Source organism: Peromyscus maniculatus, chromosome 21, assembly GCF_049852395.1.
Source record: "Peromyscus maniculatus bairdii isolate BWxNUB_F1_BW_parent chromosome 21, HU_Pman_BW_mat_3.1, whole genome shotgun sequence".
Classification (NCBI taxonomy): domain Eukaryota; kingdom Metazoa; phylum Chordata; class Mammalia; order Rodentia; family Cricetidae; genus Peromyscus; species Peromyscus maniculatus.
In genome coordinates this window covers 28,355,061-28,368,585 of record NC_134872.1, presented here as the reverse complement: position 1 = coordinate 28,368,585, position 13,525 = coordinate 28,355,061, and the positions used below count along the sequence as shown (strand labels likewise).

The window sequence follows — 13,525 nt, the reverse complement described above, 5'->3', positions numbered from 1 at the left end:
TCAAGCAAGCCTTGAATTCAGAGATCCTCCTGCCTCTGCCTCCCAAGTGCTGGGATTAAAGGCATGCGGCACCACCACCCAGTTTTACTTTTTTTTGTTGGGGGATTGAGTTTGACACAGGGTCTCTCTATGTAGCCCTGGCTGTCCTGGACCTCAGTATGTAGACCAGGCTGGTCTTAGGCTCACAGAGATCCACCTGCCTCTGCCTCCCAAGTGCTGGGATTAATGCAGGTGCCACCACACCCCGCATAAACCCTTGGCTTTGACCTTAAGCCATTTTATCCCAATTGTTGTCAGTCCTTCTTTATTGGTGGCAGAAAAGTTTATTTAATTTTCTGGGCTACTTCTGTTACATTTGTAGTTGAAATTTATAGTTGGGAGTACAGTACAGTAGTAGAGTGTCTTACCTAGCATTTGTGAGGACCTGGGTGTAGTCCCATTTGAAAAAGCCGAGCATAGGAGAGTGTGCTTACAGTTGCAGTGCTGGGAGGCAGAGGCAGGCAGATCCCTGGGCATCCTGGCCAGCCATTCTAGCCCAGTCTTCAACCAAAGGTCCTAGTGAGACCATGTCTCAAAAGGTAAAAATAAAAAATTATGTCTGAGGAACAACAGCTGAGATCGTCTTCTGGCCTCCACATTCGTGTGCATATTTGTGCACATGTACCCCCACACACCTGTACCCACACACACACAACACACACATGAACACACATTAAAGAATTTTTCTTTTTTTGTAGTTTTTAGGTAGGGTCCCACTATGTAGCCTTGGCTGGCCTGGAGCTTCCTGTGGAGACCAGGCTGGCCTCAGACTCACAGACATTCACCTGCCTCTGTCTCTCAAGTGCTGGTATTAAAGACATGTGTCACATTGCCCCGCAAGAACTTAGTTTTTTCCTGATTCTTTGAGTATACAATGAAGGATAGCAGTGTGTGCATCACAGTTTTCAAATGCCTCTCAGACGTAGATATAAGAGCTTCCCCTTAGATTATCCATGTTCAGTCTTCTTGTTGGCCAGGGAGAACACAAACACTGGCAGTCTTAAATTCCATTTCTGAGGACTGGAGAGGTGGCTCAGAGGTTAAGAGCACCGAGACTGCTCTTCCAGAGGTCCTGAGTTCAATTCCCAGCAACCACATAGTGGCTCACAACCATCTGTGATGAGATATGGCACCCTCTTCTGGTGTGCAGGGATACATGTAGACAGAACACTGTATATATAGTAAGTCTATAAATCTAAAACAATTTTTTTAATTCCATCTTCACTCCTTACCACAGTCAGTAGTTTTGCACAGCTGTTTGTTATGTTCCTTTACAATAAGTATTTACAACTCTGGCTTTCACAACCTCAGAGCTGTGTGTGTGTGTGTGTGTGTGTGTGTGTGTGTGTGTGTGTGTGTGTGTGTGTCAGTGTGTCAGAAAAGGGCTGTGCAGAGAGAATGGCTGAGGCTTCAGAATCCCTGGGGGAGTTGTTATAAAACAGGAGGAGAAAAACTCAACATGACTAAAATTCTTCGACTAGATTCTTTTAATTTAAATTTTCCATCAGATCTATTATTTTCTAAACAACAGAATGCTTTACTCTTCATGAACTACCTTAAGTTCAAAAGAGCAGTCGAGGGTTGTTGATTTTTTTTTTCCCTGCTGCTTTTGAACTTGTAGTTTTTAACTTCTTTCTTCTGTCTCCCCTTTTCATGTAGGTTCCTAATTCAGTAGAGCAAATGAGTTGATTTATACTTATTTTCAGCCACAATTTAATGAACAGTTTTCAGCCGAGCTGCAGTCACCTGACCCACAGGTTCAGGGAAAGAGATGATCGTGCACGCCATGTGTTGACCATTGGTGGTTAGACTAGGCCTTCAGGAGACCTCTCTTAGGGGAGCTGCCCACACTGAGGGGTCAAATGGCTCAAGTCTAGAGTCAGGCTTCCTGAGGAGAGTCTCAGTTTTCTACCTCACATGATAGGAAAAGAGACTTCTCTCTCTCACCAGGTCCTCTTACCAAATCGGAACCCTTTTCCACTGGGAACTGAGGAACCACTAACAGGACTGCACTGGACAGTGAGGGGACAGATTCTTGGTCCAGAAAGGGAGAATTGGAGGACCAGCCTACAAATCCACCCCGCCACATACCCTTAGGGACCAGGAGGTTCCAGATGTGACGGAGTGGGATATGCTAATAAAGGGGAGGAATATCCATATCTTTCCTGGGAACCCCTCAGGAGCTCCCAAGCATTTGGGCACAACCTCTTTTTCTGTGGTTCCTTCCTGTTGTCGTGGAGTCTGTCAGCTGTCCCAGTGCTGTGGAATGCTCCCTCTGGCAGCCATCTTGAGATCCATGAGTTGGCCAGCCCACGGAAGGGCAGCTTCTGTACTGGAGGCATTCTGTCTTCAGGGACAAACAAGATTAGGCAGGACATTCAGCTGGGTGAGATGAGCAGTCCAAGACTAGGGCAGGGTGCTAGTTCAGGGCCCAGACCCCTCCAACAGAAGACGGATTAATAAGGGGAAAGCACACACATTCATTCAAGTTGTGTATAACACAAGAGCCTCCAGAAGGGCGTATTCTTACCTGTGTTCATTCTTAAGCCTGATAAAGAGTAGAAGGTCATGGGGAGATGAGTTGGAGTATAAGAGAATATGATGGGCTAGCAAAGAACTGGAAGGACTTACTGGAGGGCAAAGAGAAATTTCCCCTCCCTCTCTCAAGAGTTTAATCTTTAAACTTAACAGTAGCCGGGTTACTAGGGAGACAGCACACAGGACTTACATGCACCCATCGAGGGAGTCACAGAAAATATGAAACTCAAAGAAGAGGCTTGCATACCCAGAGGGCTGAAGACTATCAGTAATAGGCACAGCATTCCTCAGGGCCAGGAGGAGAGGAGGGGAGAAAAGAGAGGGCAAGAACTGTGCAGTCCAGTGCGGATGAAGCCCCACAGGCAACCAGCCCCCTAGCTGTCCTCAGACGCAGGAGAAAGTTTGTCTGGCCATAATGAGGACTTTTCGTCACTTCTCCCTGGTGATAGGAAGTGATTGCATCATTACAGGGATCCATGGGACTTGGACCAGCCTGAGGGCAGTGAGGGAATGGAGCAAAGACTGATAGTGGCGCACGTCTTTAATCTCAGCACTGGGGAGGCAGAGGCGGGTGGATCTCTGTGAGTCCAAGGCCAGCCTGGGCTACATAGAGAGTCCAGGACCGCTAGGGCTATACAGTGAGACCCTGTCTCAAAAACAGAAGCAGAAGACAGACATACAGAAAGCTGGGGCCGGGTGGACTGCGCTCTCGGACGGAGAAGCCTCAGCACCTGGGAAGCTCAGCACGTTTATTAGATAGAGTCGAACGGGCAGTGGTGTTCTTGCATACAGATAAACAGGGAGGCAAGGTGTATGGTATAGAGCTGGATTAAGGGGACCTCTGTAGGGAAGCAGGCTGTAAATATCTGGGGATGTGAGGATTAGGGGGAAATCATGGTGGACATCGTCCGCACATACTGTCAACATTCACAATCAGTTCCCCAGGAAGGTTTTGCCTTCCTTCTGAGCTGAGGCTGTGGGGTCCTTGACATGACCATGTCTATGTCAACATTTTCACTCAGGACTTCACTCACTCAAGACTTCCTCTGCTCCCTACAGTCATGGTCTTCTGAGCCTGGACAGTCTCAGAGTGAGTCGTATCTTCTTCACAAAGGATGTTCTTTGTGTCTGAATATGTGGAGTCTCTCCCAGGGAGGATGTTAGGGCCCACTTCAGGGGGAAAGGGCCGTAGAAGGCAAGAGAAATCATCCTGTCCCCATCTTTCCTTAATGGTCTAGTGCTGCTTGTGGGGTGGCCTGTCCTGAACCCCATCACCTCCTGTGTGCCAGTGACCACAGCCTTTCCCCCACCGCACACCGAGCGGTAAGATGGGGACTCGGTGTAGCTTCTGCCTCTTGGGGTTGTGAGGATGTATCAGCCAAACTGGGTGCCTGCTCAATAAATGTTGGCTCTTGCAGTCTTTATTGCAGTTTATGGTGTCAGGACACTATTTTAAAAATCTCTTGTTATGATAAATATGAGTTCATAAACATTTCAGTTGACAAGTGAGCACCATCATAAAGTCAAAAGAAAAAATGACAACTTTTTACAAACAATTACAGGGCATACTTGTAATTCATAACAAAGGGTTCATCCCTGATACGTGAAGACTAACAGTTCAATAAAAAAAAAAATATGGATGACTGTAAAGCAATTTTATCATAACATGCTTGTGCTATGGAGTTCATGCCTAATGCATAATCACAGGCCATCAGGAGCCTGGAGAAGGGCCCGAGAAGCCATAGCTGGAGAGAGAACTGTGGTTACAGACGGCCATGCAGACTGTGTCTGTGCAGTGTGGGGAGCCGCGGGGAGTCGCTCCCTCTCAGAAATGCTCTGGTCCCCTCCTGTGCCTGCTTACTCTGTTTCCCCAGAGCATCTCTCTGTCCCTCACTCCTGCTGCTTCCCATCTGCTCCATCCTTCCCACGGCTGCTGTTTCTGCTGAGATGACCTTCTGTACCTAGGCTAATCTCCCCGAGATGCACTTTCTCCAGCCTGCTTAGAAACCTCCAGTGGCCTTCCTCTGGGTAGCAGGAGGTCTAACTTGTGAACCTCGGGGGGGCCTCTGTAATCTAGTCTAACCTCCTAAGTCTTCCTCACTGTAATTTTCAGGAGCCCTCCCGACATCTAAACTGCCTGGCCCTGCTCACCATGCTCAGTTCTGCCTCGGAGCCCAGTCCCCTGTCTTGTACATGGCCCAAGGTCCAGCTCAGTTCTGGTCTCCACCAGGTGCCTTTGCTTGCACTCTGACCTCATTGCCCAGTGTTTTCTCGTGTCCCACTGCATTTTTGAGGCCAGAATATCTGACAGGATCATCTTAAGGTCAGAAAGGCTTTTGCTGGCTGCTGTTTCAAAGACTGACAGTCAGCATGTTGGTGCAGCATGGTGGTGTTCATGGCTGTTGGAATGTGAGGTGGAGCTTCTTCCCATCACAGACCAGAAAGCAGAGTGACCAGAACTAGCAGCTAGGCTGCAGCTTTAAAGGCCCCCCCTGCTCACATACTTCTGCTAGCCAGTCCCTGGCTCCTAATGGTGGCAGCCTTCCAGAATGGTGCCACCAGCTGGGAAGCATTGCTTAAAAACATGTGTGTGTGTGTGTGTGTGTGTTAGATTCAGAGATAACAGTGCCTGTACTGGAATCATACACTTAGCATTTGCTGAAGAGGCTTTTGTTTGTTTGTTTTGTTTTTATATTGTCGAGACAGGCTAGCCTCAAGTTTTCAATCCTCCAGCCTCAGACTCCCGAATGCTGAGATTATAGGCGTCCCCCTCCATCCCGGCTCCAGGTAGACATTTTCCTTGAAGTAGAGAATGCATATCTACATGCACATGGAAACATGTTCAGATCTGGAGGAAAACACACAGGGACTTTGCATAAGATCACAGCCACAGCCTCCACCTTCCTCCCTTCTGATCTGCTTCCTGACTCCTGAGACTTGGGAGACAGAGCCATGCCATGTGTGTGTGCATAAGAATGTCCATCATCGGTGCTGAATGAACACCCCACATCAGGAACTGAGCCAAGAGCAGAATCCAGTTCCGGTAGATAAGAAACAGTGAAAGCCGACAGTCTGTAAGTTTCCGTTACTGACTAGGTTCTTTCTTGACAGCCAATTAGAATTGAGATATGTTTCCCACTCCCAGCTTAATTAGAGGTAATACAATTTTTGGTAAGTCCTCTTCAGGGATTTCTTGATGGTAACTTATAAATTAATAACAGCCTACACACGGACCCGTCATCTCTTTCTCCCTCTGTGGACTTGTAGACCCAGGGAGAGCTCTATAGCGTGCGTTTTTGTTGTCATTTTGCCCATCAAATATTCATTGGCCCCATATAGACTACTAGATACTGTTACAGAATATAGTGCGATTCAGTTTCTCCTTCCACAAGGTTCATATTCTGATGAGTCACTAGAAATAATTGATAGCACTAACAGCAAGGCTTCACACTAAAAATATAACAATGACTAAAGAGTAAATTAACTGAGAGATTGCTGCAAAATCATCTGTTCCAAAGTCTTTACCAGCATTCAGAGAGAACGGGAACACGGAGGTAGGAAAGGCTGTAAAGGTTAGCCTGAGCTAGAGACTTACATGTGCAAAATCCATCTGATGGGATGTTATCAAAAAGCGAGAGAGAAGGCAGGAACTTAGGAACATAAATGCAAGATGTAGAGAGTAGAGAGATTTGAGAAGCATCACAAGAAACTCCTGATTCTCAGCACCAGTTTACAATTTAGAAGGCGTTTTTGCTTGTCTGTCTTGCTGGCTCTCTGCCCGTTGTGATCTTTTATCCCATATGGGTTGGGGCAGTGAGTGGTGTTAGCTCCATTGTCTTCACAGCCTGCACTGGCCTTAGAGAGTGTACGAATGTGTGTTCCTTCTCCTCCTAATAGTCTTAAAGACTTCATTGAAACCACATCTAGCTAACTTCGTTATCACCACGTTCGCTGTTGGCTTTCATCAACCTGAATGTAGTCTCTGGGGGTTCTGCAGGAGGAAGAGCGCAGTCGGAGGCGGGTCAGTTCCAGCTCCATGTGGTGATGCCTCCTTTACCTGGGACTGTGGGCACAGGGATGGGGTGGAGGACTGAAAGGCCACCGTCCTTTGTCCTTTGTTTTGTCCCCTCCTTTGCCGGTTGATTATTCGATCTTCTCTGTGCCCAGAGGGCTTCAGTTTGTAAAGCTGTAAAGCTGTCAGTCTTGTTTATGTGGTTTTCACTTCAAATTAATGTTCAGCAAAGGGATTAGCAGATAACTATTTCAGCCTGAACTTCTTTACAAGAAAGTGGATATGGTTTGTACAGGCTGCCTGAGCCAGGAAGTAGAGTTAACTGTAGTCAGTCCTGGAGAGAGCTGGTCTCCTTTCAGAAAGACAAGACCGTGCAGCTCACAGCCTCCACGTAGATCTGTGGGGTCCATTTGATGTCGTGTTGAAGAATCAATATGTACTGGACTTTGTAAAGTTAGCTTTTAATGAACCTCAGGCATTTTCTAGGCCACTAATTGCAGGAAGGAGGTGCCAGTGTCTGGGTTCATGGGTGTGGGGGCTGGTTTAGAGGGAAGTGAGGAGACAGTTGCCTGTCACAGAGCTTCTGTTCAGCATTGCTGGGTACTTGTATTGAAAGGCTGCTTGCAGCTGGAGCACAGGCAGAGACCTTGGATACAAACCCCAGGACCAAAAACAGAGAAAGAAAGGGAGAATTTCTTGGGTTCTTTCTGACTGTAAGCAGAGCAATTCTTGCTCCTAGCAGGTTAGACACTCCTCCCACCCCAGTACTTCCCAGGCCTGACCTTGCTTAGTTTCTGAGATTAGACTGGGTGTGTTCAGGGTGGTATGGGCACAGACTGCTCTTTGGCAGCCCTTCCTCAGTTCCCTGGGATGAATTCCAATGGCATTTCAGGTTCTGCCTTCTGAATGCATCTTCACAAGGTCAGGTCCTTCCCTCCCACTGATGCTCTTGAAAGCACTCAGAGTGGAAGAGTGCAGTATGGAACATTTCCTGGAGGATGCTGGCCTAGATCTCCATCTAATTAAAGGGCCTTCATAAGCATCCAGTGTCCCTCTGATGGTGCTGCATGCTTGAATAGTGAGTGTCCACATCATGAGTGTGGCCCTGAGCTTTGTCTTATGCTCCTAGTAAGAGCTGCTGACAAGGCCGAGGAATGTGCCCTATGGACTTCTGTGTTGCCCTAAGAAAACCCAATACTAATGGGTCTTGGTCAGTAACTGAGTCAAAAGCATTTTGTCAAGCCCTGAGAGTCTGATTGCAGCCCCAGGACGTTTATTACAAGTTCTCGGTCATGTCTGCTCAGTAGATCCATCTCGGCTTTGACTTTGCAGCTCTCCTTTCTAGTGCATTTTCTCAGGGGAGACTTGAGGATTAATGAGAAGGAAGAACCGGCTGTTCCTTCTCACTCCGCCCCCACCCCTCCTCTCTAGGATCATTATTCAGAATAAACACTGAGACGAGAAACATGGGGGGAGAGGGTGGACTTGCAGTGTGGTGTTCAAAGGCAGATGGGACAGTGAGCCTTGCTTCTCCAGCCCTCTTTGGATTCTTCCTTTGCAGAAGTTTGAGAACTTTTACTTTGGTTCCCTGAAGCTCAATTCCATTCACATCTCCCAGAGGTTCACAGTGGACAGCTTTGGAAACTACGCCTCCTGCGGACAGGTTGACTTCTCCTGAAGTGGGTATGAAAAGCACTAGAAATGGAATGTCTTCCCAAGGTGGTGAAGAAGGGCGTTCGTTATTCCAGTCACTGGGGAGTGGGGGTGGGAATTCAGAGGATGTGCTGGCTAGTTTTTTTGTCAGCTTGATACAAGCCGTAGTTATCTGGGAAGAGGGAACTTGAATGGCTAACATGCATCTATGAGACTGGCCTGTAAACAGGCATGTCTGTGGGGCATTTTCATGATCAATGATTGATGGGGGAGGGCCCAGCCCACTGCAGGTGGTACCACCCCCTGGGCAGGTAGTCCTAAGGTATATAAGAAAGCATGGGGAGCAAGCCATGAGGAACAGGCCAGTAAGCCACGCCTTTCCTACCCAAGCTGGTTTTGGTCATGGTCTTTGTCTTAGCAATAGGAAGCAAGATTTGTGCAGAGGCTGACTGTCCTGAGTGGTCCTCTCCCAATTCCCAGCTCCATGTTGCCTTTGATGGTCGTCCACAGTCCCACCGAATCTGCCAAGATGCTTGTGGGTGCGAGGAGAGCTTGAGTCAATCAACCTTTGGCTTGTTCTAGTTTGTGTGCTAGGAAGAAATAGAAATAATGTAAAATGTATCATTTTAGCCATTTTAAGTTTAAGGTTTGTTTGTTAAATACATGTGTAACATTGCCACTGTTACCGCCACCCAACATATTTTCTAAAACTTGAGACTGTACCTTCGGATAGTTTCCTCACTCTTCATTCCCCCAACCCCTGGTGACCATTTAACTTTTCGTCCATGATTGTGACAGCTGAGTACCTCATGGAAGTAAGAAGCACACAGTGTTTGTCCTAGCATAATGCCCCCAAAATTCACCATGTCACATCATCTGACAGTCCTGCCTTCCTTTTTAAGGATGAAGAATATTCCATTGTATGTATACCTTATTTTGTTTACACATCCATCCACAACTGACCCTTGGGTTGCTTCCACATCTTGACTGCTGTGAATAGAGCTGGTCCAGACCTGGGTTCACAGATGTCCCTTCCACACCCTGTGTTCATTTCCCTCACTAGCCAGAGATTTATTTTTAGCAGTTACAGTTAGATTTGTGTTGCTTGATCTGTTCATTTTTATCCTAAAATTAGTCCCTAAAAATACGTTTTGGGGGGCTGGAGCTATACCTCAGTTGGTAGAGTGCTTGACTAGCTTTCACAAAACTGTGGGTTAGATACAAGCACATGTATAACAGTATAGAGTGGCCCATGCCTGTAGTCCCATCACTTGGGAAGAGAAGGAGGATCAGAAGTTCAAGGTCATCCTTGGCTACATAGAGAGTTCAAGGCCAGCCCAGGATATATGAGACCAAGCCCTTCCCCCTCAAAACAAACAGCAACAGCAAACCCCAAGGGCCTAGAGTCCCTGGCCAGTGGTTAAGAGCATTGGCTGTTCTTCTAGAGCACATGGGTTCAATTCCCAGAACCCACATGGAACCTCATAGCTGTCCGTAACTCCAGTTCTAGGGGATCCAGTGGCCTCTTTGTGCCTCCACAGAAATCAAGCACTTAAATGGTGCCCAGACATATATGCAGGCAAAGCACCCATACACATAAAATAGAAATACATTTAAAACAAACAAGCAGCAAGACAGAGTCCTGCCCTGCCACATCTCCCGTTGCCCTCCCACAGCCCCGGTGGAGTTATGGTAGTTACGATAGCTCTTTCCTGTTTCCTTCTCAGGAGAAGAGCAGCAGAGGACCGAGACTGCAGCATCAGGAGCCTGGGAGTGTGGCAGCAGCAGGCACTCCGGCCTCCAGCTGACTGGGGAGGAGAGAGCTCCAGTCCACATCCTCCCTCCTGTCGTCCCCCCCCTTTCTTCTCCTCCTTTCTGTCTGTCTTCATTCCTTATCCTCATGACCCCTCCTTTCTGTGAAGTCTACTCCTAAGCTCGGTGTTAAGATCACTGTGCCGGGGGACAGACCATTTTCCAATAAATGAGATTCCCAAGTTACTGTGTTCTCTTTAATGTGATCTGTGTGCCATTATCACTGCGTTGGGACTACTGGCTTCAGTACTTACTCACGTAGCTGTTCTGTCCACCAAGGACTCCCAAAAGACTTCCACTTTGTGCTGGTGATAGTCAGGCTTTATATCTCACCTCAGGGTGTTACACAGCACAGGACTCTATTTTGACTCCACATGCCTCCCCAGAGCATCTCTCCTAGCTGTCGGGTAGTCTTGTCCACCAGGGTACAGACAGCATCTTTTGGGTGTCAGCGATTAATGACTTATGCTCGTAAGAGTCTTTAAGAGTTTTGTTTTGGCAGTTGTTGTTTGCTATGTCCGTTCTTAACAGAACGGGGACTTCTGTTATCAAATCTCAGAGTTCCTGCCCCTCCACGTGTGAGCAGATGCTGTATTGTTAGCTGATTTCTCAAGCTAGAGGGGATATGTGGTGATGGCAGCGTGGTGCCTAATGGGATGCATTGTAGATTTCTGTGGTTTGAAGCATTTGTATATTGGTAGATAAATAGCAATAGAATTTTTAAAAAATTACCTTTTGTTTTGTTTTTTGAGATAGTGTCTCTATGTAGCTCTGACTGGCTGGCCTGGAACTTGGTATATAGACTAAGCTGGCCTTAAACTCAGAAATCCTTTTGCCTCTGCCTCCCAAGAGCTGGGATTAAAGGCATGCCCACTATGCCTAGCCAAATTTGAGAAATAATTTTTTTACAAACAGTAATAATAGCCAGTATTAACGGAATACACCCATTTGTCATGTATTTGCACATTGACTCAGCCTTCAGAGCAATCCGCTAGACTTGGTATTATTATTATTATTATTATTATTATTATTATCATCATCATCATCATCATCATCATCATCATCATCCCTATTTTTAAATTGAGGATTAACAAGGTAAAGAAATCTAGAGCTAGAGAGATGGTTCAATGGTTAAGAGTGTTTGCTGCTCTTCCAGAGGACCTGAATTTGGTTTCTAGCACACCCATTGGATAGCTCCCAACTGCCTGTAACTCCAGCTCCAGGAGATACAGTGCCCTCTTCTGGCTTCTGTGAGCCACTGCACACATGACACATGTCACACACACACACACACACACACACACACACACACACTTAAAAAATACATAAATCTTTTTTAAAAGGTTTAAAATTTTGGCTGCAATCTTTGGTCTCAAAGTATAGTTTTTGGACTACCAGGAATCCCCCCCAAATCTAGGAGGGGTGTATGAGGTCCACACTAGTTTTATAAAAGTAACAAGGTGGTTTTTTGCCATTTTATTCTCCAAGAGGCCATTGATCAGTGATGTCATTCTGGTAGTTAAGTGCAGTGTGTATGTGAGTGTTTTGTATCTTCTAGGGTAATAAAAGTCATTATGGGGCCTGGAGAGATGGCTCAATGATTAAGGGCACTGACTGCTCTTCCAGAGGTCGAGTTAAATTCCCATCAACTACATGGTGACTCACAGCCCTTATACATAAAATATATATTTTTAAAAAGTCATTGTGTGTTTTTAGAGGTTAACTAACCCATTTTGTCTTCAGTACTTCTGGGCTCTTACTAGTGATTTTCTCTTCCACTTGCTATTAGGAATTGTGTCCTGCCCAGACCTCAGTACCTCCATGTTACTGTTTTTGGAGACAGGGCCTTTAAAGAGGCAGCTAAATGAGAATGAGGCCATTAGGGTGGCCCCAAGTCCCACTGGCCTGGAGTCCTTAAGAGGAAAGTGGGACTCACTCATGAAGACACAGACTAGCACTCACAGAGGAAGGGCCTGTGAAGACCCCATGAGAAGGTGGTCATCTACAAGAACAGAGCCTCTGAGAGACCCACCCCCAATACTTTGATCTTGAACTTCTGGCCTCAGGAACTGTGAAAATAAACTGGCTAAGGAGGCCTTTGGTCTGTGGCACTTTGTTATGGCAGCCCTCACAGGCAGCTGTTGGGGCGCAGGCTCGCAGGCTACCTGTCCTCCTTTGAACCAGACATGAAAGGGATTTGTGAAAATAGAAAACAATGCCACGTTTTCCCCCTCGGAATTGGGAGGGATTTATGTTTCTCATCTAATACATTATTGTTCTGTGTTAATATGAAAGGGGAACCTTTTTAAAAAAGAGTATGTTGTTAAATTCTTCATTTTGTTTTCAAGTATGCTAAATGGCAGTGCATGTCTGTTTCACCCAAACAGAAGTTCTTGCAGGTTCTCAGTAACACTTTGATGTGAAAGGGAGACCAGGAGGTTGGGAATGGCTGCTGCTGTGCTTGCTGCCTTCCCTATGGGGTCATGTGGATGAGAATGCTGGAGTTTGGAAGCTCCTCCCCCAAGGCCGAGTGTGTAAGAGCTTAGTCACTAACTGGTGGCATTATTGGGAGGGAGTGGAACATTGGGAAGTGGGTCCTTGTGGAAGGAAGTTGGGCCATGTGGGGGAAGTGTCCTTAAAGAAGATATTGGGACTCTAGCCTCTGCTTTCTCTTCGCTTTCCAGCCACTATGAGATGAGTAGACTCCCGCTGTCCCTCTTGCCACAATGCTGACACCACACCATAGCAGCAGAGACCCTCCAAAAGCATAGGATGCAATAAACATTGTAAAAGTTCTCAGGTGTTCTGTCACAAAGCTAAATGACACAAGGATCAATTGGGGACTGTTTTGTAGCACTTGGAATCACGTTACATATGAGCGCTACCGCTGGCCTGTATCTTCAGCCTATAAACCATAAACCAGATGAGCTCTTCCCATCCAGTAATAGGTCATATTACTGTCAATAGGTAAAGACCTACATTGTTTATGTCTGTATAGAAGACATTTTTTTGTAGATACTTGTTGTGTTTGAGGTGGACTCTTGCTTTGTTACTCAGGCAGGTCTTAAATTCCCTGCGCTGACGGGACCCTCCTGTTTCTGCCTACCGAATTCTGGAACTATAGATACAGACCACCGGGACCAGCTGTTGATACAGTTTTAAGTCTAATAAGTTGATTATTGATTAATAGTTTATTATCCAGGTTCTCTAGAGGAACAGAACTTACAGACTGTGTGTGTGTGTGTGTGTGTGTGTGTGTGTGTGTGTGTGTGTGTACATATATATGGAAATTTATTAGAATGGCTTATAGACTGTGGTCCAGCTAATCCAACAATGTCTGTCTACCAATGGAAAGTCCAAGAATCCAGTAGTTCAGTCCACGAGACTAGATGTCTCAGCTGGTCTTCAGTATACACCAGAGTCCCAAAGAAGTAGTCTCTGATGCCAGTGAAGAAGTAGACTTGTTATTGA

At 46.4% G+C, this 13,525-nt stretch overlaps 1 protein-coding gene across 10 annotated transcripts in view; it reads left to right on the top strand.

The window, feature by feature from the left end:
* Ascc1 (activating signal cointegrator 1 complex subunit 1) overlaps window positions 1-10,240 on the top strand; it is a 107,157-nt gene extending 96,917 nt beyond the window's left edge. For all 10 annotated transcript variants that reach the window (XM_076557199.1, XM_076557198.1, XM_076557201.1 and 7 more), the window contains 2 exons: window positions 8,151-8,272; window positions 9,970-10,240. In XM_076557199.1, coding sequence (XP_076413314.1) covers window positions 8,151-8,267 — 117 coding nt within the window. In that variant the 3' untranslated portion in view covers window positions 8,268-8,272; window positions 9,970-10,240. The remainder of the gene's footprint in view (window positions 1-8,150; window positions 8,273-9,969) is intronic.
* Window positions 10,241-13,525: the final 3,285 nt, after the last annotated feature.